This window comes from Raphanus sativus, chromosome 1, assembly GCF_000801105.2.
Source record: "Raphanus sativus cultivar WK10039 chromosome 1, ASM80110v3, whole genome shotgun sequence".
In the NCBI taxonomy this organism is placed as follows: Eukaryota; Viridiplantae; Streptophyta; class Magnoliopsida; order Brassicales; family Brassicaceae; genus Raphanus; species Raphanus sativus.
The window spans coordinates 25,014,305-25,040,739 of record NC_079511.1 but is presented as its reverse complement, the minus strand read 5'-3'; the positions used below and the strand labels follow the sequence as shown (position 1 = coordinate 25,040,739).

The window sequence follows — 26,435 nt, the reverse complement described above, 5'->3', positions numbered from 1 at the left end:
AAAAAAAATTCTAGTTTATTATATTTGAAAATTTGGGAAAAAAACTATTAATTAGAACAAAAAGTTATGGAGTATATATAACTCCAAGAGCCGAGTCCATGCCGATGCGTTCTTCGACCCCACATATATTTATCTTTCAATTATTCTTATTTTGTATTTTTGCCAAGAATCTTTCAATATTTCTCCACCTCAAATTTCAGAAAGAGAATAATATTATTATATTAAATTGCAAATCCTATCTTTCTTTCTAGTATAAACAACAATTATTAACCGTAATCACGAATTAGCTCGGACGTGGATTTGAAATTGTCTAGTTTTTCTAGAAGAAAAATAAATGAATTTGTCCAAAGAGGCAAAGAGTGACCCACGTCAAACCCAGAAACTTATAAACTATTTAAAATAATAATAAAGTGTTTATATATCATACTAAAGAAATCAAAATCATGGAATCTATCAAAGTCCAAATCTCCAAATCAGATCATCTCTCTCCCCAAAAGCTTTCTCCTTTCATTCATTCATCTTCTCCTCCATGACTACATCAGTTTCAATGAACCCATCTCTCTTTCGCGTAATCTGTATACTCCATTCAGTCATCGCTCTAACAAGTGGAACCCTAATGATGTTCTACACAGAGAAAGCTTCCATCTTCGGACCAGGAAGTGAAATCGCTAGCAAACTCAAAGGATCAACGCCGCACGATGAGCTACTCATTCAGATTTCTCAGTCTTTCTCCGGTTTGCTTCTCTTTGCTATTGGTTTGACACTGTTCATGGTGTCTTTCGTCAAAGACAGAGAGTTTCACAGCTTCTTCGCTGGAGGGTCTGTGATTCTCTACGTGTTGATGGCCTCGTGGAGGGTTTTGTTTGAGTGGAAGATTGAGGATCTTGCTTATGAATGGCCTAAGCAAGCTCTTGGAGATATAGCTTTAGGGATCTCCTGGGTGTTCTTTCTTGTTTATTCATGGAGAGAAAAGTATGATTGATTGATGTTTTTGATTCTTGTTGTAACTTGTGGGCTAAGCAAAAAAGCGTTCCAGTCTTCAGATTTGGTAAGAGGAAACTGAAAGCATCTGTCGGAATTCAGACAAAGATCAGATCAAATCAGATCAAACAATAAATAGTTTGGATTCATATCTTCAGAAGATCAAGGATTTTATTTTTGATTGGTCTCTAATTATTGCTATGTAGATCCTCTATATTTTGCTGAATCAATCCAAACCCTTTGTGAAAAGAGAATCTGAGATTCTGATTTTTGATTATTTAATTATGAAAAAACTGAAAATTACACTCTCTGATTATCCTCTTGTCAATTTGTAGAAAACGTAAATATATAATTATGGGCCTGTTTTAGCCCATTTCCAGTCCACTAATAATGTAATTGAGGAGTGTTAGTGGGTGATCATTAAAATTTTCAAATTTTATGGTTATTGTTAATAGATTTCAACATTTTTACCAGACTCAAATGTTATTGGCCTAATAATTTCTTATGGACATGTGAAATTCACTGTTATTCGAAAAATTTAGTTTACATAATATTATCAAAATCTAAAATCTATTGTTATGTAATTTGAACATTTTACAATTTAATTCATTAGAAACATATATATGATAGTTTCATAAAATTCTAAATATGAAAAGTTATTTAAAATTCTTTAGAAATTTAACAAATATTTTGATTCTTAAAATCATACATAACTCTAACTAAATTCCTCTCCCACTAACCTCCTCTGAACATAGTAGGATGATTATTCTGTGTTGATTATTTCTTTGAATGTGAATAAAGTTAGTAGACTCATGTTACCACCACTTGTAAGCTTGTTATCTTTTGTGGGAAAAAACATTATGGGCTTGTAAAGCCCAATTATCACCCATTATCAGTTCAATTTTCAGACTATTCTTCTGGTAAAGCTTCTTGTTACAGTTCTCATTTCTCCCGAAGATTCTCTCGGGGTTCTCCACTTCTCGACTCTTCCTCCTTTTAAGCCGACCAAAAAGGTAAGTTCTTTCTTTAATCTCCGAAGCTTCTTGTCTCGATCTGTTTTGTTTCTCTAATTTGGAGATCATGTTCATTTGACGGTGCGATTGAAATTTAGAAACAGTCTTCTTTTTTCTCCCGAGGATTGTTTGTTTGCCTGCTTGCTCGTTCAATCGGATTAGAGTTTCGTTAAACTTGTTTCTGAATTTTTATGTATCTGGGTAATGAGATTTTCGTGTTTTGAAGCTCATGGGTTTAAGTTGCGACCAATGTCTTTTCTAAGGTTTTGCCTGATTTGATTTATCAATCACCCAAAAAAAGATTAGATTAAATTACGAAGATTCATGTTGCTAACTCAGACGTTGAGCCCATCCCCATTTTCTTTGGACCCTTGTCATGCTAAGTTGCTTGAACCCAGTTAGTTATTTTTTGATATTGCAATTGTTGATATTAACACTTTCAGAGTATATTGATTTTAACTTAGAAGACCATTTTATTTATTTGTTGTTAAATGTTAAATGTTTCATGTGTATTTACCCTTTTAAGCTTAACCTATGTTACCTTGTTGCAATGTTTTATGTGCACTTTGGTTATTGTTTTTTGGATTTTTTTCATGTCGTCATATTCTGAGAGTATTGATTATAGGATGAGTGGTTTACAAGCACAAGGCAGTGCGTGTTCCTTGAGCCAGCTAAGCAAAGATGTGGGAGTGGTGGCTGCCACCGAGACAAAGCCAAAGAAGAGGATATGTTGTGCTTGCCCGGATACTAAGAAGCTAAGAGATGAGTGCATTGTTGAAAACGGTGAATCTGCTTGCACCAAATGGATCGAAGCTCATCTTATGTGTCTTCGCTCAGAGGGTTTCAAAGTTTGAGAATTGTTTAAAGACAAAATGTCTATGGAGTGTGGAAAAATGATTAGTGACAATAGATTGTTGATTATTTTTTTTTCCTGAAACTTACACAACACAACAAGTCATGTAATAACTTGGTCAAGATCAAATCAAAACATTAACTTATTGGTGTGGTCAAGATCAAATCAAAACTCTATCTCTATGTGTAAATCAGAGCATGATTAATTTGGTCTCTCAACCGAGTTGTTAATTCATGATTTGATTTTTTTTTTTCGGTTAAAAGATGATTTTTATATTTTTTTATTTAAGAAATGGTTTTTATTTTTTTTTAGTTAAAATTTAAGAAAAGCTAAAAAAACTTCTTATATCCGAAGTTAAAAACTCTAATTAAGAAATTAGGGTTAATAGTGGCCTCATATTTTATCAGTGATTTTTTCAGTGTATAGAACTTCCTTTTTGGTATTTTGCACATTTTCTTGGTCAGAGTCCAACTTGTATATTTATTTATTACTTTAGAAAAGTAATAATTGTTTACTTATTTTACTGGAGTTATCTTGTTCAAGATTATCTTATCTTCCCTTTGATTAGCTAGGAAGGATTGCTCTGTGATTAAAAAACCGTAAGCTCATAACCGGTTCTCATATCCAACGGCTGTAAACTCCTGACCTCTCGCCTTCTTGACTTCATCTCAACCGTAGATATAGCCACGTCAGCAGAATATGGAAATTAATGTTCGGTTTTAGTTGGGGCCCAGACGCAGAGACCATAAGTTCAAGTCATTATTGTCTTAAAAACATTTAAACCCAAAAATGGACAATCATAATTAAAGAAAGTAACAATAATAAATGACATTAACAAGGAATTGGACTCTCGTTTCGTTTTGTTATAAAAAAACGAGTATTCAAAGGGATTTGAGAAAATCTTGAAAAAGATAATTATGGAGCCCGACGTGGTGGAGATCGCTCCTCCTCTGTTCCCTTCGGCTTCAAGAACTCGTAAACCCAGAAAGGTTCGATCTTTTTCTTTTTCGACAATTATGAGATCAATCTGTTTTTTTTGACTGTGCTCAATTTTTACTGATTTACCTCGGAAAAAAGTGAACTTTTGTCCTTTTTAGGGCTTCGTTCTAGCGTGATGATCATCTCTGTTATCTCAGTGTTTTAGGCCTTATATATAGGTTTAGATTGTCTTCTTACAGTTTCACATGTTTCTCTGTTTTGATTAATATTTAGTTTTGTGTTCTTTGTCACGTTTAGTATGTTTCTCTGTTTTGAATAGTAAAGTTTGGTCCTTTTGATCTTTGTTGTAGGCTGTGATTCCTGAAGTGATCGATGTGGAACAATACGAGTTCCGCAATGGTGGTGGTGGTGTTAATAACAACAATGGTGTTATTATAGATGTGAAGAACAAAGGGAAAGCTATACAAGATGGGTCCTTTTATGATCATAATAACCTCTTTAATCATTTGGATAACGGAATAACGCCTGAGGACATTGATGACTACTCCATGTTCCAAGCCGTTCTGAACTCTCAGGACTTCCCAACCGATGTAGAAGTGTTCATGTCCACCACTCAACCTTGGGGGTTTCCAAAATCGAGTAGAGCAAGCTCCACGGAAGCTGTTTGGAACAACACATCTATTGAAACCACTCCTCAGTCATGGGATTTCTTCTCTGGTTTGGCTTTCCCTCATCAGACCAATCAAACTAGCAGCAGCTACTCTTCGGTTTCGTCGTCCACTAGGGTTCTTCTACCTCAGCCTCCTGATATAGTGATGGTGCCAGCTCCTCCTTCAAGACCTTTTAAACTTGATGGTTCTTCTGGTAGTAGTAGCTCTTCTAGGCCTCCTGTAGCGGCTGAGGTTATTATTCCTTCAGCTCAGGCTAACTTTCTGAAAGACTTTAAAAGGTTTGAGACTGTTGAGGACTTCTCTGATCATCACTATGCTTCTAAGGGCAAAGCTTCAAAGCAGGTGACTGATTTTTATAACACTTTTATCCTCTCAAAGGTTGTTTCTTTGATATTCATGATGTCTTTGTTTAATCTTAAACAGCACTCAAAGAATTGGGTGAAGAAGGTTCAAGCAGATTGGCAGATTCTTGAGAATGATTTGCCAGGTTTGGTGTATATACTAATATGCCTGCTACATTTTTTTTCTTTAAGTCTCACTTTTTTTTTTGTTGCAAACAGAGACTATATTTGTGAGAGCCTGTGAATCAAGAATGGATCTTTTGAGAGCTGTGATCATTGGAGCTGAGGGAACTCCATACCATGACGGTCTTTTCTTTTTCGATATTCAGTTCCCTGATAGCTATCCTTCAGCTCCACCAGTATGTCCTGTCCTCTCAACATTTGTTACTGTTTTTTTCTTTTTTTTGGGAAATGACTTGAAAGTTTCTTACTTGTTGTTGACAGAAAGTTCATTACCATTCTGGTGGGCTTAGAATCAACCCTAATCTGTACAACTGTGGTAAAGTATGTTTGAGTCTTCTCGGTACATGGACTGGTAACTCAAGGGAGAAATGGCTCCCAAAGGAGTCCACAATGTTACAGCTTCTCGTCTCAATCCAAGCACTCATCTTGAATCAAAAACCATACTTCAACGAACCTGGATACGAGATGACCATGGGGACTCCATCAGGGGAGGCTCACTCCAAAGTTTATAGTGAGAACGTGTTCATATTGTCGTTAAGGACAATGGTTTACAGCATGAGAAACCCACCCAAGGTAACATAACTTAGTCCAAAGCTGAAACCCTTTTACTCTAAAAAAAAAAAAAACAGTTGATATCTTCTTCATATGTGCAGCACTTTGAAGAGTTTGTTCGTAGCCATTACTTTGTGAGGGCACTGGACATAGTGAAAGCGTGCAATGCGTATAAAGACGGAGCTCCTGTTGCTTCCATGGTGAAAGGTGGTGTCCAAGACATTGAAGAAACTAGTGAGAGTGGCTCCAAGAAGTTTAGGACCGATGTGGCTGCATTTATGAAGACAGTTGTGGATGAACTCGTTAAGTTAGGAGTGAAGGAGCTTGAAGAAAAGCCGAAACCACTGATGCCTGAGATCAATGCTAACGCAGAGAGTAGTAAAGGAAACCGTAAAAGAAGCAGATCAAAGAGGTGAATCAAATCCACCATTTTGTTTCTCATGTTTTTAATAATCAATCTGAAAGTGTAGAGGGAAATAGGAAAAGTTCTTTTTGTTGTTTTCCCCAAATTTATGATAATTTATGTTATGATGAATATTATTGAGAATAGGCCTTGACTTCAAACCGAACTGAACCAAAAAATCTAAGAGATGAATTTTATAGATATTTGAACGGCTAATTCTAACCGGAATTAAACCATATCCAAAGATTCAATACATTTTAGTTATTTAAAATATTAGTTATTTTCAGTTTTGGAATGTTCGAATGTTTTAAATATTATAAACTGAGTACTTAAATTTGTAAATGTCTAAAATTATATAATACTAGTATTTATTTTTAGTTTTGGAATGTTCAAATGTTTTAAATATTATAAACTGAACACTTAAATTCGTAAATGTCTAAAATTATATAATACTAGGATTTGGTCTGTTCTACCGGCTGATGATTAAATAATAAATAATTATTTTGTATGTAATTATAGAAAAGTTTCATTAAGTATTACTAAAAAAATATTTTATTTAGAGTTGAAGAAATTAGTAAAAAAAAATTGTTATTGTAGAATTATATTATTAATGTTAAGAAGTATAGAAAATGTTCAGTTTGATCTTTAATTAAAAATAACAATAATGTTTACTCATCTCTACTGATTTTGTTAGAGATTACAAAATACTCAAATAGTAAAATTTCAAACACCATAATCGTTAACATATTTTATTATTTACATTTTATGTCTGAAGAATGAAAAACTAATATAAATAGAAAAGTATGTTCACTATGAATCATTATAATGTATATTTCATATCAAATTACGATGCAAATTGCTGAAAATGCACTCAAATTCTTAATATATCTACTTGTGAACCAACAACAACTCGAATAATCAACCAGATACAATAGAATGACAAAGAATAAGGTGATCATTAGCCCTTCGGTATTTAAACTAAGAGGAGTGTTAGACTTATAATTTCATGGTTCGCCAAAATAGAAAACATTTACCTTTTAATCCAAGAGCAGCCTGTCCATCATCACCTTCTTTCTAGAGATTAATTGCTTGCTTTCTCTTCAGCTCCTCTAAAGGCCTTATTTATAGATATAGATGCAGATTCTGCTTGGTATGGAAGCTGGAACTGATGAGACATGGATTGCCAAACATAACAGAGGTTACAAATTTTACCTTTGTATCGTTTTTGGCTGATGGGCCCACCAACCTGAACTACATAACAAATTAAATAGAGGCAGGACATGAACTGGTCATGTCTAATTGAGAAACTTAGAATTAGTTTTCATATCTAATCTATTAAAACTGAAGTACAAATAGTAATTAATTTTTAGTTTTGCACAAAAATTACAGATCTATACCATTATCTTAAAACTACATCGTTTTATACATTACTAAATCAGTCTATTTTTTCCCACTAAATCTTAACTAAAAATTCTTATCTCGTGAGATGGCCTTTAATATCTATAAAGCATGTTACCTATATAATGATTAATAGTAATTAATTTGGTGATATTATATCATATCTTATATTTACTTATATAATGATCTTACTTTAGGAAAGTAGCTGGTCCTATATATTTCTTACCTAAACGAAAGTTCAAAAGTAAATAAAAATATTAACTATGCGGCTATGCCGCCAAAAATCTTGCGTATATGTTTTTTTGATTAAAAATAGTAAACATCATAAATTAGCACAACCAAATATGTAAACATCGTAAATCACGTATGTTATTTTCAAAATATTGATATTAATAACGATTATTTAAACGAATATCCTGGTTATTATATTATTTAAATGCAAACTTTTTTTCAAACCAATGATTATTATTTTAGTTATCAATATTATTAAAACGATCCAGCTCAAGTTATAATTATCATTTCATATTCTTTTTGTTTGATGGAGGGGTAGACGCTCATAAGGTTTCGGATTTGGGGTTAAAGATTTCAATTTAATTTGTGCATATATAAATTTGGTTTGGATTCAGTTCAGATATTTGCGGGATTGAATCAGGTTCAGACAATCTATTTTTAAATTATTTTTAAATTCATATATATATATATATATATTATTTTTTTAAAAGAAATTCAATATATAAAAGTAAAATAACACAGATTAAGAAAATGACGGAAATATATGTAAGTTGTTATTAAGTACATCTTGTTGATCAATAATATTTGAGATAAATAAAATTATTTATAAGATTAATGCAGTTTGCAATTAATATTCAATTGAAAGTAAATATAATTTACATTGAAATTGTAAAGTGACACTTTTGTGTAAGTAAAAGATATTAGAATGACACTTATTGAAAAGAAATATTAGAATGACACTCAATATTAAGTCATATTGAAAAGAATTAAATAATATAAAAGTTAAATAGAACACTCTGTGCGGACTTACGAATCAGAAGCCTGGTGTACATTATAATTGATGATTAAATTTGATGACTGTTAGCATTTACTTTCATTGGTTACTTTTAGATTGTAATCTTAACTTAGACACATATAGTAATGATAGTAGAACTAATAAAAAAGTCAAAAAGCCATTCCTCTGTTTTTACAGGATATGTGTCCGCTGTTTCGGACTAAACTCGCCATTTGCAAAGCACATGAAGGTGAAGAATAAAATTAGCAAGTGGATTTTTTGGATTTAAACATCTCTTGAAAAAAAGAAGAAAATATCTATGTACAGCTTACGACAAATCCAAAAATAAAACAGGCTTGTCATTGTCATGAATCTGGCAAATCATTACGGCAGGTAGGACAAGTGAGATGATTCTTGAGCCAAGCATCAATACAAGCCGCATGATACATATGTCTGCAAACCGGGAACACTCTGCATTCTTCATTAACAACATAACCACTGAGACAAATGGCGCAATCTCTCGACCTCTCTTCGTCCTCCTCGTGATTGTTACCTTGTCCAACACGCCATTTCGGGAGTAGGGTTTCAATCTCGCTTTGTTTCAACCCTCGTTTTCTTTTTTCTTGTCTCTCGGAATATGGTAAGTGTAGATCGGTCGGGATGATCGCATGGTACGTAACGATTCTAGCACGTTGTTGGCCTCTTTGGACTCCGATCTCGAGATCTAGGTCGAGACATGTTCCTAAGAATGGTCTGAGGATACAGTCGATGATGACGTAGATTACAAGGATGATCGCTGAGGTTGCTATAAGAACAATCAGCAAGAAGCAGAGACCAATGAAAACGGCAAGGCCAAGCACGGTGATGAAACTAACCACATCTTCTTCTGAGTTCATCATTTTTTTTTTTTGCAAGAAAGAGGTTTCAGATTTTTTTTGTTCAAGATGATGACTTACAGGTGACAATACAAAGATTTAAACTGATTTATATTTAGTAATGAAACCTGTAATTTAGTTGTTTATGATAAGCCATGGCAATTGACTTGTATGGATTTCTAAATTTAGGGGTTGGTTTCAAATTCAAATCTTATGTTTTTATGATTTATATGTATTTATATAATTGTTATCTCAACATTATCCCAAATATTTAGAAGGATAATAGCACAAACTGCCTTAAAATGATCCATTTTGAAAAAACAAACCAATGGTGGAAATCCTCTTAGTCTAGTATAGTAGTTAAGTGATGGTTTATTAATAATTTTATGCCAAAATAGTCCAAGAAGCAATAATGTGAAATAGTTAGAAATATAAGTAAGCACAACATTGAATAGATTGGAAAAGAGATACTGCAGATTTATTCATCCCCAACGACAAATAGGCTATTGTTCATCCGGAATAAACAAACGGTTCAATTTGAAGTGGTACAAACTAGGCTATTGTTGAACTCAATTTCGAACAAATTCGACATAATGGAAACAGACGAACAAAACCCAGCAGAACGAAGGCCCACGAGTCAGAATTAATCGGATTTGGCAAGGTCGATCATAATAGATGGAAGTTCCGGAGACCGAACAGGCGGTTGAGAAGATTATGGAGTCAAACTGTTATAAAAGAGAATCCGAGTTAAGAGAACACCAGATATGAAAAACTCTAAAGAGAGAATTAGCTACCTACATCAATCTTAAACTTAGTTCTTAGTAAAACCATTTTTCTTTCATTTGGTCTCAGTTGTAATTATCGATCTCATTTTCTTTATTATATTCAATCTTAATAATTAATAAAAATCAATTTTCGTCAACTAGAATCTAATCATTGTGTTATAAAGATATTGTTGTATGCATTTTTCTTTTCAAATTAAATATCTCACACACTATTAAATATTTAGGATAGATTTTAGAATTTACACATTATTAAATACTTAGGATAGATTTTAGAATCTACGGTTATGGTTTTGGCCGTGTTGCATGTGGTACTGTACTCAACTCCCTGGTGAAGGCAGTGGCAGTGATAGCTTTGACCGTGTTGCATGTGGTACTGTACTCAACTCCCTGGTGAAGGCAGTGGCAGTGGCTTTTCACTGTTGAAGTTAGTGCATGAGGGCCAGAACACACACAGGTACTATGACTGGTGATAAGCCACACGGTTGCATCTCGGTTGCATTAGACGCAAGTCTATTTAACTCTCATCACGTTTATTTCAAAACTACAAACTTCGGTGTTTCATAAGACATCATCCTTAATAAATAAAATATCGTTTTGTAATTGATAAAGATTCTTGTTTTGAGTTAGGAGAAGGCTACAGATAACATTTAAAAAAAACTTTGAAGTGTAGCATAAATTACTCAGCAGAATCCGACTCGTTCTCTTCTTCATTTTCTGACACAACATCCTCATCAGAATCATTCTCACTTTCCTCTCCATCTTCGGAGTCCGCATCCTCATCGGTTCCATCTTCGGAGTCCGCATCCTCATCGGTTCCATCTTCCTCGTCTATATCAGTCGTCTCCTTTCCCTTATCACCATCCTTGAGATCTTTCTCGTCGAAGAAATCCCTTTGGACAGGAACATCCTTCTGTTGTTGGGAAGACATGATGCCAGCAATGACTTTCAACGCAGCAGCTGCTTGGTTGTTATCAGCAATGGCTTCCTGATCTATACCTGGCACTGTGACTTCTGCTTCACCTTCTCCTTCTGAAGCCTTTTCCTCACCCTTAGGAGGTGGGACAAAGAAAGGTATGCGACCTCTTTGCCAGTCATGGAGTATCATCTTTGCTCCTGTCATCAAATCAGGCTCTCCACCCTGATCAATGTATCAAAAAAAATACTGTTATTCTCTCTGACTTACAGAACATCATTCCCATTACAAAATTCTGGATAACACAAACCTTTAATAGTTTACCAGAAGCTTTGCATAGCTGAAGAAGAAAGTCATGATCATCCTCCCTGTATATAAATAATAAGGACATCAGAACTTTAAAACCTTGTTTCCAAAAGGATGAGAAAGTTCTACTTACCAGTCTTTGATTTTATAGGCTCTCTGCAAGTGCTCCTTCTTGACACGCCTCAGGACTTCGCCAATGTGCTCAGATGCATCCTCCAAGTTTGTAACTCTCACCTATAATATCAAAAGAATTGAATCAGTAACAGTAAGATAACGCAGTACCAAACAGCCATGAGACCAAAAGTGGCAATCCATCATGGGTTTACATAAGACAACTTTCATATGAGGGCAACATGAAACTAGATGTTTTGATCAATAGTAAAAGAAACATACCACTCCTTTAAGGACGATGTCTGTCTCAGAGTCATGGCTCTGGTATACAACTCCAGGACAATCAATCAAGAAAATCCTCTTGGTGAGTGTGATGTACTGCCAAACCTTGGTCTCCCCTGGAATTGGCGCAACCTTGCAGACCTGGAGGAGAGAAAAATGAAAGTGTGAGAACAAGTAAATTCACAACTGTGCAGATTCTTTAAACAGGAAATTAATAAAGAAAGTTTTACATTTTTGGTACGCAGTGTGTTGATAACTGATGATTTCCCAACATTTGGGTACCCGACAAAACCTACAGACACGGCTTGCTTGTCACTCTTTAGACGAGCAAACTGCCTCAAAACCGAGAGAAGTGACCCCTGAAACCATAAGAGCAAAGATATATCAAGAGATTTAACTATTTTAATCAATAGATCAGAGGCTTTCAAAAGCATGGGTCGTCGATAACAATACCTTTCCAAATGACTTGTTAACGCTTGCATGGAATGCAAGAGTTGGATATTCCTTTGATAATATCCTTAACCATCCTTTTGTAGCCCAAGCCGGTACAAGATCACACTTCAAAGCACAAACACAGTAACTTTCTCAACAGGAGCAGTTAACAAAACCTAGCTGAGAGTATCCAAAAGACCAAAAGAACAAACCTTATTCAACAACAGAATCATGTGTTTATGCTTGTGATGCTCCTTCAGGGTTTTCTCTAAATGATGACACCTAGTACCTTGCGGATCCCTAGCATCTAGAACCTGTCAAACACACAAAAACCAGTAAGACAAAATAAGAACAAATATAACTCCTTCATTAGCTCAGTCCTTAAATCAAGACATACCTGGACAACTACATCAGAGGAGTCAATGACTTTGTAAAGCTCGCCCCAAATACGCTTACTCTGTCCCTTCTCAAACATAGTATGCCTCACAAGGTCTCTAAACCCATCTTCTTCCTCTCCTCCTTCCCCAGACGGACCTGCCCCATTCAACTCCTCGAACGCATCTTCAAATTTACACAAACAAAAAAAAAAACGGTTCAATCAATACAACAAGCTCGAAAACAGCCAAGCATGAAATGTTTCAACCGATCTCCAACACTGTTTCATCATTACACTAGAAACAAACATCAACACATGTATGAACAACGAATGATCTTATCAACAAATGTATGCATTAATCAACGTTTCAATCATGTACTCTCTCCTTTCCAAAAAAAAACTATTTTATGGAATATTCACGCATATTAAAAATAAAATTAATGTTTACAATTAAACTTATTGTTTAATTTACTATAGATTTTCCAATAACTATTAACCAATTCTAATATTTTCAATTAATACTTCTTAGAATAGTACAACTTATCCATATTAACTACTTTAAAATTCTAGAAAATCTATAATTTTGGAACAAAAATAAAATATAAATCTAGAAATTAACTGTACCTTGAGACTCGGCAGCCTTCTTCACCAAGGCTTCATAATCAGAAGCTACAAGCTTTGGCCTCTTCCTCGTTGTCTTCTTACCAAAAGTGTTTTGAAACGGCTCCATATCAAGCAAATGAACTCTCGTTTGCTTTCCAAAAAAAAACACACACAACACAGAATCAAAAAACCGAAACTTGATAACCTAATAATCCAAATCAAGTTAAAACCTTTTTTTACCTTCTTGTTATCAGTCAAAAGAGACATAGGTAACTTCCTCTCCTTGAGAATCACATTATAGTTACTCGACATCTTAGTCTTCATCTCTTCCCTAAAGTACTCGAGCTCCTTCTGATTCACAACGCGCGTGTTCCCTACGCGATACATTAAAAAAAAAAGCAGATAAGCTTTTAAAATTGATTCGGTTAACGGTTACGAAGTATTTAAAACGTACCGAACCATCTCCGATCGGGTTGGATCCGCGTGTTGGGCAGCTCCTTGGACTGATACTCGTTGCTGAGGATTTTACCGCCTGGGGTTCTCTTGGGACGGGTCTTGTACATCTTGAGACGGCGGACTGTGGCGGAGGTACGCCCCTCCGTGGTTTTCTTTTTTCCATCGGCACGGTTCGCGTCGAGGGAGTGTTTTGGTTTCCCGGAGACGTTTGCTTTCCTCTCAGGCTTCACCATCTCTCAAGAGTTTTTTTTGTTTAGAGTTCTTCTTCCCTTTGACGGTGAAGGAAGGTAGTAGAAGAGAGTGTTTTGCTAGGGTTTTTGTTTTACCACTTGGTATGGGCTTACAAGATTCTAATGGATCTCACTAGTTAGGGCCCATGGGCTGATTATATCGGAAAAGCCCTTACGGATTTCTGATTAGACCGGTGCATTCCGGGTAAAATGATCAGTGGATAAACATTGGATCATTCGACTATCATGTAAAGATTTAGAGGGTCATATTTTCATTAAAATATTCGGTGGGATGGTTAACATGATAAACTGACATGCTTTAACAATTCATCAGGAGAAGATTTAGTGATTTAATGAATTTTTAATCTTTCTTCTTTTTTTTTGCTATCTTGAGAATTTCGAAACAACAACACAAAATTGTTAAATTATTATGAACTGCTGGAGTGTGACGGATATATTTTGTGTTTCTAGATTCTATGTTATCAATTTTGTCATCTGAATCGGGTTGAAAGTTTGTTAATTGGTAATCTCTTATTCATATATACTTTTTCAGTTTTTTTAAATGTTACATTAAATTTGTTTATACAAATTAAGAAAACATTTAATTTTATATATTTTTTATAAAAGTTGTTAGTTATATACATTATCATATTTCAACGAATATAAAAATTAATTGGAGAATACAAAAAAAATTGTATCTTATTATATAAAGCTTGGTTCTTCAAAGTTACTAATTAACATGATTATGACATGTGTCAATAAAATTTTAAGATGGTAAATGTGTCAAAAATATGATATAATTCTCTTTTGTATATTATTTAGTAGAAAAAAAGGAAAAAAAAAATTAGAAAAGGAAAGTTTGGTTCTTCAAAGTTACTTATTAATATGATTGTGACATTTGTCAATAAAATTTTAAGATAGTGACATGTGTCAAAATATGATATAATTCTCTTTTGTTTATTATTTAATAGAGATTTAAAAAAGGAAAAGTCTTTTAAAAAGGAAAGTTTCTAAAAAATTACTATTAAATGATTTTTATAATTACTTTTCACTATTAAATAAAATTTAGAATTACTTCTTCAATATAAAGCTTGGTTCTTCAAAGTTACTAATTAACATGATTATGACATGTGTCAATAAAATTTTAAGATGGTGACATGTGTCAAAACTATGATATAATTCTCTTTTGTTTATTATTTAATAGAAATTAAAAAAGGAAAAAAAAATTTTAAAAGGAAAGTTTGGTTCTTCAAAGTTACTTATTAATATGATTGTGACATGTGTCAATAAAAATTTAAGATGGTGACACGTGTCAATAAAAATTTAAGATGGTGACATGTGTCAATAAAAATTTAAGATGGTGACATGTGTCAAAAATATGATATAATTCTCTTTTGTTTATTATTTAATAGAGATTTAGAATTACTATAATTACTTTTCACTATTAAATAAAATTACTATAATTACTTTTCACTATTAAATAAAATTTAGAATTATTTCTTCAATATTATTTTTAGTATATATATTTTGAATCATTATATATTTTAGAAAAGGGAAATTACTATTACATAGTCTTTTAAAAATCTATATTATAAAATATTTGATAGTAATTTTTTTTTAAAAGACTAAACAAAAATAATAATTGCGAAAAGGTATTAGAAATTTAATTCTTTTTTGTTTTAAAATAATAATGTTTATTCTTAAACTCACTAAAGATAGAGAATTATAAAAGATAAATTCAACTTTTAAAAAAAAATGTTAAACAAACGAATTGTAAAATCCCACAATTTCAATTATTTAATAAAAAACATGGAGAAAAACTAACTTTATAATAAATACTATTCCTTTTTAAAAGCCTAATTAAAAGAAAATTGTTAAAGTACTCTTATTATTTTCTTATAAGTAACTAACTTTCCATTTTAATAGATTATTGTATGTAAAAATTATGACCAAAAATAGCTACAAACATTTCACATCTATATTTAGGTTTAAGCTTCCACATATTATTTTTTACAAAACACAATAGTATTTACATGAAAAGTATTACCTGAGTATTTTCTTTTAATTTCTTGATACAACTCAATATTTTATTATTATTATTACATTTTATTATAACATAACTTTTAATTTTGATGTTGTTGTTTACATCATCTATTAAACAGATATTTTTCTATTAAAAATAAATAGTTGCATAAAAATCATAAGGAAAAACTAATAAAATAATTAGTTTTCCTTTTAAAAAAAATTATAAATAAAAATGTAAAGGTAAAGTAATCTTATTTTTCTTATAATTAACTAAATTTGTTTTTATTTAAGACTTTTTGAAAAAAAGGAAAATAATATGTGACCTAATTTCTTTTCTAATCTTAATCAATTAAGATTTTTTTTTCCTTTTTCTTTTAAATCCTAACCGGAGAGAATTATAAAATGATAATAGTAATTTTTAATTAAAAAAAATAATGATAAACATGATACTAACAATTATTTAATTAACAATACAAATTGAAAAAAAACATTAGTGATATTGAAAAAACGAATTTTGAAAATTCCATACATCTATATTAGGTTTAAGCTTTCACATATTATTTTTACAAAACACAATAGTATTTACATGAAAAGTATTACCTGAGTATTTTCTTTTAATTTCTTGATACAACTCAACATTTTATTATTATTATTACATTTTATTATAACATAACTTTCAATTTTGATGTTGTTGTTTACATCATCTATTAAACAGATATTTTTCTATTAAAAATAAATAGTTGCATAAAAATCATAAGGAAAAACTAATAAATAATTAGTTTTCCTTTTAAAAAAAATTATAAATAGAAATGTAAAGGTAAAGTAATCTTATTTTTCTTATAATTAACTAGATTTTTTTTATTTAAGACTTTTTGAAAAAAGGAAAATAATATGTGACATAATTTCTTTTCTAATCTTAACCAATTAAGATTTCTTTTTTTTTTCTTTTAAATCCTAACCGGAGAGAATTGTAAAATAATAATAGTAACTTTTAATTAAAAAAATTAATGATAAACATGATACTAACAATTATTTAATTAACAATACAAATTGAAAAAAAAACATCAGTGATATTGAAAAAAACAAATTTTGAAAATTCCATCTTTTAAAAATAATTAATATTAACTGGAAATAATTATTTGATAGAAATTTTGTTTTATAAATCCTAGATGAAATATAATTGTAGAAGATTAAGTAATACTAATTTCCTTTTCTAAAATCCTAAAAGTTGTAAAAGAATATTTGATAGTTTTTTTCCTGTTTTCTAAAATAAATCCTAAACAAAAGAAATTTGTACCATATTTCTAAGTCCTAACCAAAAGAGAATTATAAAAAAAATATTTTATAATATTAAAGAGAGTATGTGATGATGAACATAATATTAAAAATTCTTTAATTAACGAAATAAGTGTAAAAATGGTATTGATACAAATTGTTAGTAAAAGCAATTTTAAGATTATTTATTAATAACTATAAATAATTATTTGATAGCAATTTGTTTCTGAAATTCTAAAGAGAATATAATTGTAACAGGTTATATGACAAATTTTCTTTTTCTAAAATCTAAAAAAATGTAAAAGAGTATTTATTTTTTTATTTAATTTATTAATTGTAATTAAATAAGAGATAAAATAATTTTTTTTCCTTTTTTAAAATCCTAGCAAAGTAAACTTTTTAAAACTTATTTAATAAAGCATTAAGTTAGTACATAAGAGCATGTATAATATTGTCCTTGATTCGGTTGGTGTATTTGACTTTGGTTTCTTTTTACCTTTCATTCAATTTCTTATTTTGGGTTGTGTTGAGTTTAAACATTTAGGTATAGTATATTCTTTAATCCTAATTGCAAAATTTACAACATTGATCTATGAACAATGATTATAAAATACAAATATTAACTTGAACTTATGTGTGAAAAAAGGTTTTTAATTATAAAATAAATCTCACACAACATATGCAGAAAAATCATAAAACTATAATAAAATGATTTTTATTATATCTTTATTAAACTAAAACTTCAAACAAAACCCGTTGCAACGCAACGGGCTCATATCTAGTAACATATAAAGTTAATAAATTTACTATTGAAATTTTAAAAGACATTTATTTTTTAACGGATAAAAGAAATTGTTTCCGTGTCAATGTTTTTCATGTCTGTCGGCTCTGTTAGTCGTAGTGTAACTTTAGTAAATTACTAAATTACCATACAAAACAAATAGGAATGATAAAACAGAAAATGAATAGAGTAAAATAAAATAATATTGAATTTTATTTAGGTTTAGCAACATTGTAGAAGAATGTGTTTCTTTGTATTCTACTTGATAAAAAATTGTCGAGACAATGTTGATTCAATAACTAACAAAAGTAAAGGGAAAAGTTTATTCTTGATGAGCGTACCGTACCATTGGATTCTTGTTTGGTCATTAACAAAAACTCGAGGGGCAAGAAACAAGAAAAGGGAGTAATTAGTACTCCAGTAAAAAGATAAAGAAATGGATAAGAAGACATCAAGATCTAATCTATAAGACAAGTCTTATCTAAACAAATCATGAGTCAGCTCCACGTCAACTTTCTTAATTTTCGTGAAATGTCAAGATTACACAAAACAAACCAACCTATATAAGTCCACTTCAATCACATTTATCTCATATACCAAAAAAAAACAGAAGATTCAACAAGAAGAAAAAATGTTGGCTATTTTTCAAAAGACGTTTGCTCATCCACCGGAAGAGCTAAACAGCCCGGCTTCAACCCTTTCCGGCAAAACCCCAAAACTTCCGGGGGAAACTCTCTCTGACTTCCTTTCAAACCATCCAGACTCTGCTTTCTCCATGAGCTTCGGCGACTCCGCTGTCCTCGCTTTCGCCCGCCCAGAAAACTCTCACCGTCCAAGGTATAATAATACACACATTCCTCTAATGTCTAAACCATGTTTCTTGCCGTTCAAGGTATATTAACAGCACACGTTACTCTAGAACCGGTTCTAGCTATAGACAAGTGAAACAACATTAGTTATGATCCCAAAATTTTTAGAGATAACTTACATAAGTTTTCAAAATTATTTTAAATACTTTTTTAAAAGATCAATAAAATATTGCCTATGATCTTGAAATCTCTAAACTTTTGAATCTTTGTGTTCTTCAGGATGTTTAGTGGCATCGATGGAATCTACTGTGCGTTTCTTGGAGCGTTGAACAACCTATGCGACTTGAACAAGCAGTACGGTTTATCTGGAAAATCGTCAAACGAAGCCATGTTTGTGATCGAAGCTTACCGAACACTTCGTGACCGTGGTCCTTACCCAGCTGATCAAGTTCTCAGAGGTCTCGACGGAAGTTTTGCTTTTGTCGTCTACGATACTCAGACCTCCTCTGTTTTCGCAGCTCTTGGATCTGATGGAGCTGAGAGTTTGTACTGGGGAATAGCTGCAGATGGATCTGTTGTTATGTCTGATGATATCAAGATCATTAAGCAAGGTTGTGCTAAGTCATTCGCTCCTTTTCCGACAGGTAAGCAAAACAGATTCTGTTCGGACAAAACTGATGAGATAAGAAGTTGGTGTAATAATATGTTTTTTTTGTAGGGTGTATGTTTCACAGTGAGAGTGGTTTGATGAGTTTTGAGCATCCGAAGAATAAGATGAAGGCGATGCAGAGGATTGATAGTGAAGGGGTTATATGTGGAGCTAACTTTAAAGTTGATACTTACTCCAAGATCAATAGCATTCCGAGGAGGGGAAGTGAAGCTAATTGGTCTTTAGCAAACTCTAGTTAATGAAAGGACGAAGAAGAAGAGTTACTTTTGTTCTTTGATGTGATTTCTGTAAAATAATAAACGTACTAATAAAATGGTTTTTTCCTGATTCAATTTGGTGGAGTGATAATAAAATGGTTTTTTCCTGACTCAATTTGGTGGACTCTGATCATTCATCATTTGGTTTAGTTTGATTAAAATTTGGATAATTTTGATTAAATTATGTTATTTCGGATCATTCAATTTAAAATTTGGATAGCTTGGTATAAAGCGATTTAGTTAAAAATTTATTGAAAAAGTTTGTGTATTTTTTTTTCAAAAAGCCTTAAAATAGGTTTTTAAAATAGTTCACAAAGAAAAAATGATCAAAAATGTTTCATTAGAAAGATAAAAAAACCTTACCATTACTTTATAGATATTTAAATATAAATAATTATTTAAATAAATAAAAATATAATGATTTTTTATTATTTTTAAATAAGACGTTTTTAGTTCAATTTTTTGAATTTTTCTTTTTCAAATTTTATTTTTGAAATTTTACTTTAGAATTAGAAAATTACTTTTGAAATTAGTTTAATAATATTATTTAAATTTGTAGTATTTATTTTAGTTATTTTTAAAAATCCTAATTCCACCTCTCCAAAACTTCACCCCTTAAATCCAAAATTTAAATATATATTAGTTAACATTAGGAGTATAAATGTTTACTAGATTTTTGATCCGCGTTTAAAAACGCGGATAGATATTTTTGTTATTTTTTCTACAAATAGATTGGTATATCTTTATTTTGATTATATAAACTGTCATGTGATCAAATTCAATTACACAAATATGTTTTTTGTTACTTAATTATATAAAAATGTGAATATATGAATTGTTGATTATTTCTATAAACTGTAAATAAGTAATATGGTTTGCTTATATAGAATAAGAAACGAAACATAAATGTTATAGTGCGTTGCAGTATGACCAATTTTAATTTTACGATGTCTCACACAACCGTTTTATGATTTTAAATAAACTAAAATTTGTTTGTTACCTGAAATTTGTACTTATGCAAGATTTAGATTTACCAATTATATTGTCCATAAAAATTTTCTAAACATATAAAGTGGATATATTTTTATTTGTTATGTGATAAATTAGTAAAATCTTTTTGATACAAAACTTCTATATCTAATATTCCTTTTTTAAATTATTGCAGAAAATATCTATAGAAAAATATAATTGTTACCAAAACATAAAAATATGGTTTTCATTTTTCGGTTCAATAAATATAGGAACCGTTCGATTATTTAGGAATTGGATTTGATATTTCGTTTGGTTCAGATAATAATGTTAGGAACCCGTTAAAATTCGAGTTCAATTCAACTATGGTCCAATTCTTTTCTTTTGGAAAATTTACAGTAATTGGGGTAAAATGATATTTTCAAAATTTTGGATAAAATAACAGATAATTCAGATAAAATATAGATATTTTGGATAAAAAATATTCAGCTGATTTTATTATAGCATAAAACTAAAATAATTTTAAATATTTTGGATAAAAATAGTAGGGTAATCCATTTTTGGGTAGTTCGGTTTATAGGTAGTAGTTTTAGAATACTTGATTATTTTAAAATTAAAATAATTAATATTTAAAGTATATAAACTGTATTTTGAATATTTGGAATTCGGTTTCTAATTTAGCTCTGATTTTATTTTAGTTTTTTTTTGTCCCCAATATATAGGAACTCTTCAGATATTTATAAATATTAATTTGGTGTTGATTTTGTTTTTGTTTTTTTTGGAAAATATTATTACTAAGAACATAATAATAAATTAAAATTATTTTAAATGTTTGGTAAATATTATATCAAATAAGTCTACAATTATAGAAATATTATTATATTCATAGAAATATGTATCCAATTATTCATGTAATTAAGATTACATATCGAGAATATTTGATATAATATATTGTGAGATGGACATTAAGCACAAAATTTAACATATTACAAAACATTGAATTTGATATGTTTTGCTTACCATATATTTTCGATAGTAAATAAAGTGGGTCCCATAATTTTCCTATTTTTTATCAGTTAGTTATTAGGTTGTTATAATTAATTTTCATAATTTTTAATTAAAATTAAATATCAGTGGCACTCCTGTAAATATTTTTAAAAACTAAGGGGATGTAAAAAAAAAAAGCTGATGTTTTAATTGTATTGATTTACCTTTCTCATCACTTTAACCCTTGTGAAGCTATATTCATTAATTTATGATAGAAACTTCTTCAAAATAGTTAAAACAAATTCGAACGAGGAACAAAACCAAATTAATAGCCAAATTTTTATAGCTTTCAAACTTAACCGAATTCATAATCAAATTTGAACCGAAAATTTTAGAATCAGATCCCTTAGATTTAGGCCTAGGTAAACCGGATAACAATATAGGTAGGCCTTATTGGGCCAACTATTAAGGCCCATTAACATGGTTTATCTGCTTTTTTGAAATTATAAACTGTAACGATGTGTCACTTCGTTGTTTCTTCAAGATTCTCAACAGCAACCGCTTAGACAGACAGAGAGAGAGAGATGGGAGAGCGATTCTTCCGAAATGAGATGCCTGAGTTTCTACCGGAAGAAACCGGAGAAAACGAAACCGTCTCCGCAGATAAAGATTCGCTTACAAAACTGCTCTCGCTTCCCTACAAATCATTCTCCAAGAAGCTTCAGAGATATGCTCTAAGCCTCAAAGATACAGTAAACTCTATCTTATAGCGTTTTTAGGGTCTTACGGAGCTGATTAATGTAGCTATAAACTGAGTAACTTAGGACAGCAAGATTTGGGTTTATCTGGTTTGATCATGTCCGAATCTAGAATAGACTTAGTGTGTTTGTTTTGGTTTGTTTTTTTCAGGTAGTATTTGAGACATGGGAACGATCTGGAAAACGTGTTCGAGACTATAACCTCTACACTGGTGTTCTAGGAACAGCTTATCTCCTTTTCAAATCGTATCAGGTCACAAGAAATGAAAACGATCTGAAGCTATGCTTAGAGATTGTTGAGGCGTGTTACTGTACTTCAAGAGATTCTGAGTAAAGGCCTTTCTATTAAATAGCGCATTTCATGTAATTAAAAAGACTTTATGTATGCATGATGAGTGCGGTTTCTTTATCAGGCGTGTGACATTCATATGTGGCCATGCTGGTGTATGTGCTCTTGGTGCTGTTGCAGCAAAGCTTACTGGTGATAACCAGCTACTGGATCGTTACTTAACACGTTTCCATGAGGTAATTTGTCCACTTTCTTTTTGTGCTATGTGCAAATAGGCTTACCAATATTTTAATAACAGATTAGGCTTCCTAGTGGCTTACCATACGAGCTGCTGTATGGTAGAGCAGGATACTTGTGGGCATGCTTGTTCTTGAATAAGCATATCGGGAAGGATAGTGTACCATCATCAAGAATGGTAATAAAGTTTAAAAACTTTTTATTTTTGTTCTAAGTTAGTGTATGAAGCATCTCATTGTTTCTTGTAGAGACCTGTGGTTGAGGAGATCTTCAGGTCAGGAAGACAAATGGGTGAAAGAGGAAAGTGTCCATTGATGTTCGAGTGGCACGGGAAGAAGTATTGGGGAGCTGCTCACGGTTTAGCTGGGATCATGCATGTCCTAATGCATGTGGAACTTGAACCAGATGAGATAGAAGATGTTAAAGGTACCCTAAGCTACATGATCCGACATCGTTTCCCAAGCGGAAACTACCTATCTAGCGAAGGAAGCGAATCAGATCGTCTTGTTCACTGGTGTCACGGTGCTCCTGGTGTTGCTCTCACACTTGTAAAGGCAGCTCAGGTAGATAAACTTAACGATATACTCTAGAAACTCTAGAAATTAGATAAACTAATAAATAATAAACTAATAAATTTCTCATGTTCTAAATTTGGGCTGATGTAAATAATGATACAATTTGATAAAATAATAAAATAATAATAATCTGAATTTTTTTAAATAAATATATACTTCCAGTAAAAATATAAATTAATAATTCCTATATATATGAATTTTATATAAATATACACAAAGCATTTTGTTATTTTTTTCAAATGAATTGTATCTCTTATTTTATTTTCATTATGTCAAACTACATATAAAAGTGAATTTTTATTCCATGATTTAAATTCAACATATATAAAATAATCTAATAAAATATATGAAATTATAATCTATAAAGTTTAACTAATATATAATATCGTGAAAGATTTTTTTTTTCATTTTTCTAAATAGGAAATTATAATCTATAAAGTGTAACCAATAGCTAAAAGGAAATTTTCTATCAATTAATAAACTATCGAATAGTTTACTGTATTCTCTACCTAACATTACAAAACTCTCTGGATGTATTTTCAGGTTTTTAGGACAGATGAGTTTGTAGAGGCGGCTATGGAAGCAGGAGAAGTGGTGTGGAACCGTGGATTGCTTAAACGAGTAGGGATCTGTCATGGCATCAGCGGAAACACTTATGTGTTTCTTTCTCTCTACCGGTTAACAGGAAAGCTAGAGTACTTGTACAGAGCTAAAGCTTTCGCATCTTTCTTACTAGACAAGTCGGAGAAGCTCATCTCAGAAGGTAAGATGCATGGAGGAGACAGACCATTCTCTCTCTTTGAAGGTATAGGAGGAATGGCCTACATGTTTCTCGACATGAATGAGCCAACTCAAGCTCTGTTTCCAGGTTATGAACTCTAAAAAAAGTCACTGTAACAACAAACAATCTTAGATACTCAACGTAGATGTTAAATAAGTATTTATACAATGAAACGCAAAAGGTAATGTCTTGATAATCAAAAAGCTTAAAGGAAACACAATCAAATCTTGAAACATCCTATCGAATCAGTGAAGGGATAAAACAGTTCCACTCATTTTAGTAAGGTGGGTTCTTGTAATCATCACGAGCACGAGAGTAGCAGACGTAGTAGAACTGAGAGACGATAGCAGTGAAGAGCGCGAACGAAGCACCAGCAGCAAACACACCTTTACGGATCACTTCACAGCTAGGAGGGGCATCGATGTTCCACATCTTCCTGTACTTAGTGTGGTACGCGTTTCTGATCGATGCCGCGAGCAGACATATCTCAGCAATCAAGAAAAACGCCCTGTCCAAGAAGATGTGTCAGACAAAAACTCATGAAAGCTAATGATGTAGTAATGATTGGTAAACAGTACCAGCAAATGAGGAAGAGCATGATGGCACATGCTCTTGAACCACCCGGGTTAAGAGACTTCCCACAGCAGAAGCAGCGACTAGCCACCATGATAATGACTTGACTGGTCAAGAGAAGGACAAAAGCACCAGCTCCATAACTAGTAGCTATGTCTGAGCCGTACTCACAATACTCATACACCTTCTCCTTATCCGGTACAACCTTACCCTACAAAACCAAACAAAGAGAGCCGCCCAATAAAACCTAAATCTTGAGCCATTTCTCTACATCAAACCACACTATAACAGACACCATTTCATGGAGATCTAGCCCTAGATCTGAAAAAAAGAGTCCACTACAAGATATGGCACCGACAGAGTTTTTTAAGACAAAACTACTGATTTAAGTTTTAAACACTGTTACGATAAGATAACTAAAAAAAAACATAGTTCAACGGTTTCATTACCAAAATTGACTACAAAGAGAAGAAGAAGAATCTGGAAGAGAGCAAGGAACAGTAATGATATACTTACGACGCTTCGTCTTTGCTCGGCGGCAATGGCTAAACCGACGGCGATTAGATCTAGTATGAACACAATGATTATCACCAGCTTTGAAGCCATTTTGATTCTCTCTCACAAGCAGCAGATATTTTTTTTCTCTCTCTCTCTTTCTCTGGAAGCTGTTTCGTTCTCTTTAAATAAGTAAAAAATATATTAGACGAAAATGACGCGACCGAATAAAGAAAATGAAAATAACTGTACTGTTTTTCCTTTTTTCACTAGTATTTTTTAATATAAAAAGACAACGCTAGTTTAATTAGGATCCCTGCACGTGGTGCTGGCGGGGTTTCTTTTGCTTAATCTACGGGTTAATTAAAGGAGCTTCCCTTGTTTGATAATTAAAGTTGTTATTAACGCATTTTTTTAACTGTTGGAATGGTTTTGTGGGAAGATCAACGTAAATAAAGAATGTATTAGTGAAGGGTTAATAAGTGAAATTGAATGCCTTTGATAACAGTCACGGTCTTAACGAAGATCGAATTGAATGCTTAAGATCTAACGGTTGATCTGGTGGCCATGTACATAAATGTCCATGGTTTAAATTGGAATCCGGTTTAGCCGGTTAGGCTGCGGTTATCTTTCACCCTGTCTCTCGCCGGATTGTATTGGCCAATAATATAGTAGTTCCGGGTCATCGGTGATCTCCCTATACTATTGCAAGTCAAAGTTGTGTCAGATAAATCGCTAGATACCACATGGTCGGAGCTTATGAATAGTATAAGCGATTTGACTAGTGGATGATGCTAATAATATTTAAATTTAACTATAGAGGAAGCACAATGATTGTTATCATTTGAGCTTTGGTCGGCCCATACAAAAATGGTTACATATACGAACAGTATCCAGCATACTACATGGGCTTAAGTGAGTTCGGCCCCAAACTTTCTTGTTTTCATTTGTTTTGCAGGCCAGTTTTCTGTCTTCAATTCAAAGGACATACTAGATTTTAATCCGCGCGTTCGTGCGGATATGTTTTTATTTTATAAATATATTTTATATTATTAAAAATGTTTTAACTATATAATTTCTATTTAGTGTTATATATTGTATTACTATATCATATTATTGGTTATATTTCTTATTCAGTATTATTAATATATAATGATTTTTAAAAAATATTTTACTTTGTTATTGATTTTTATTACTTACTAATATATTTTCGAGTTAGGTAAAATAAAATAAAAATATGAATTA

The 26,435-nt window shown here is 31.8% G+C and overlaps 8 protein-coding genes across 9 annotated transcripts; 5 read left to right on the top strand and 3 right to left on the bottom strand.

Annotated features, from left to right (window-relative positions):
* The first annotated feature begins 293 nt into the window (after positions 1-293).
* Positions 294-1,235, top strand: LOC108841973 (uncharacterized). The gene has a single exon (XM_018614766.2). It carries the CDS (start codon positions 530-532, stop codon positions 980-982), a length of 453 nt encoding a protein of 150 aa, XP_018470268.1. The 5' UTR covers positions 294-529; the 3' UTR covers positions 983-1,235.
* Positions 1,236-1,838: 603 nt separating this feature from the next.
* On the top strand, positions 1,839-2,992 carry LOC108841564 (cytochrome c oxidase copper chaperone 2). 2 transcript variants are annotated; one of them, XM_018614318.2, is made up of 2 exons: positions 1,839-1,994; positions 2,620-2,992. In XM_018614318.2, exon 2 carries the CDS (start codon positions 2,621-2,623, stop codon positions 2,846-2,848), a length of 228 nt encoding a protein of 75 aa, XP_018469820.1. In that variant the 5' UTR covers positions 1,839-1,994; position 2,620; the 3' UTR covers positions 2,849-2,992. The 2 variants fall into 2 exon arrangements, with proteins under 2 accessions (XP_018469820.1, XP_018469826.1); XM_018614324.2 differs by lacking the exon at positions 1,839-1,994 and adding an exon at positions 2,027-2,075.
* A 654-nt stretch (positions 2,993-3,646) lies between these two features.
* Positions 3,647-6,080, top strand: LOC108814400 (putative ubiquitin-conjugating enzyme E2 38). The gene is made up of 6 exons (XM_018586965.2): positions 3,647-3,836; positions 4,137-4,799; positions 4,881-4,944; positions 5,018-5,157; positions 5,243-5,554; positions 5,635-6,080. The coding sequence occupies exons 1-6, from the start codon at positions 3,765-3,767 to the stop codon at positions 5,947-5,949; spliced, it is 1,566 nt and encodes a 521-aa protein (XP_018442467.2). The 5' UTR covers positions 3,647-3,764; the 3' UTR covers positions 5,950-6,080.
* Positions 6,081-8,704: 2,624 nt separating this feature from the next.
* Positions 8,705-9,398, bottom strand: LOC108860376 (putative RING-H2 finger protein ATL19). The gene has a single exon (XM_018634267.2). It carries the CDS (start codon positions 9,237-9,239, stop codon positions 8,706-8,708), a length of 534 nt encoding a protein of 177 aa, XP_018489769.2. The 5' UTR covers positions 9,240-9,398; the 3' UTR covers position 8,705.
* A 1,176-nt stretch (positions 9,399-10,574) lies between these two features.
* On the bottom strand, positions 10,575-13,764 carry LOC108840535 (nuclear/nucleolar GTPase 2). The gene is made up of 11 exons (XM_018613668.2): positions 13,478-13,764; positions 13,264-13,397; positions 13,045-13,174; positions 12,442-12,605; positions 12,257-12,358; positions 12,066-12,170; positions 11,843-11,971; positions 11,613-11,753; positions 11,353-11,453; positions 11,224-11,281; positions 10,575-11,138 (listed from the first exon to the last, which is right to left on the bottom strand). Exons 1-11 carry the CDS (start codon positions 13,710-13,712, stop codon positions 10,677-10,679), a joined length of 1,761 nt encoding a protein of 586 aa, XP_018469170.2. The 5' UTR covers positions 13,713-13,764; the 3' UTR covers positions 10,575-10,676.
* A 4,614-nt stretch (positions 13,765-18,378) lies between these two features.
* Positions 18,379-19,641, top strand: LOC108817948 (stem-specific protein TSJT1). Its single transcript, XM_018590816.2, has 3 exons — positions 18,379-18,627; positions 18,879-19,243; positions 19,318-19,641. The coding sequence occupies exons 1-3, from the start codon at positions 18,422-18,424 to the stop codon at positions 19,506-19,508; spliced, it is 762 nt and encodes a 253-aa protein (XP_018446318.2). The 5' UTR covers positions 18,379-18,421; the 3' UTR covers positions 19,509-19,641.
* A 2,386-nt stretch (positions 19,642-22,027) lies between these two features.
* Positions 22,028-24,325, top strand: LOC108813400 (lanC-like protein GCR2). The gene is made up of 6 exons (XM_018585943.2): positions 22,028-22,234; positions 22,392-22,570; positions 22,654-22,765; positions 22,828-22,944; positions 23,015-23,329; positions 23,885-24,325. Exons 1-6 carry the CDS (start codon positions 22,067-22,069, stop codon positions 24,221-24,223), a joined length of 1,230 nt encoding a protein of 409 aa, XP_018441445.2. The 5' UTR covers positions 22,028-22,066; the 3' UTR covers positions 24,224-24,325.
* Positions 24,236-25,374, bottom strand: LOC108813410 (uncharacterized). The gene is made up of 3 exons (XM_018585954.2): positions 25,212-25,374; positions 24,701-24,906; positions 24,236-24,630 (listed from the first exon to the last, which is right to left on the bottom strand). Exons 1-3 carry the CDS (start codon positions 25,299-25,301, stop codon positions 24,399-24,401), a joined length of 528 nt encoding a protein of 175 aa, XP_018441456.1. The 5' UTR covers positions 25,302-25,374; the 3' UTR covers positions 24,236-24,398.
* Positions 25,375-26,435: the final 1,061 nt, after the last annotated feature.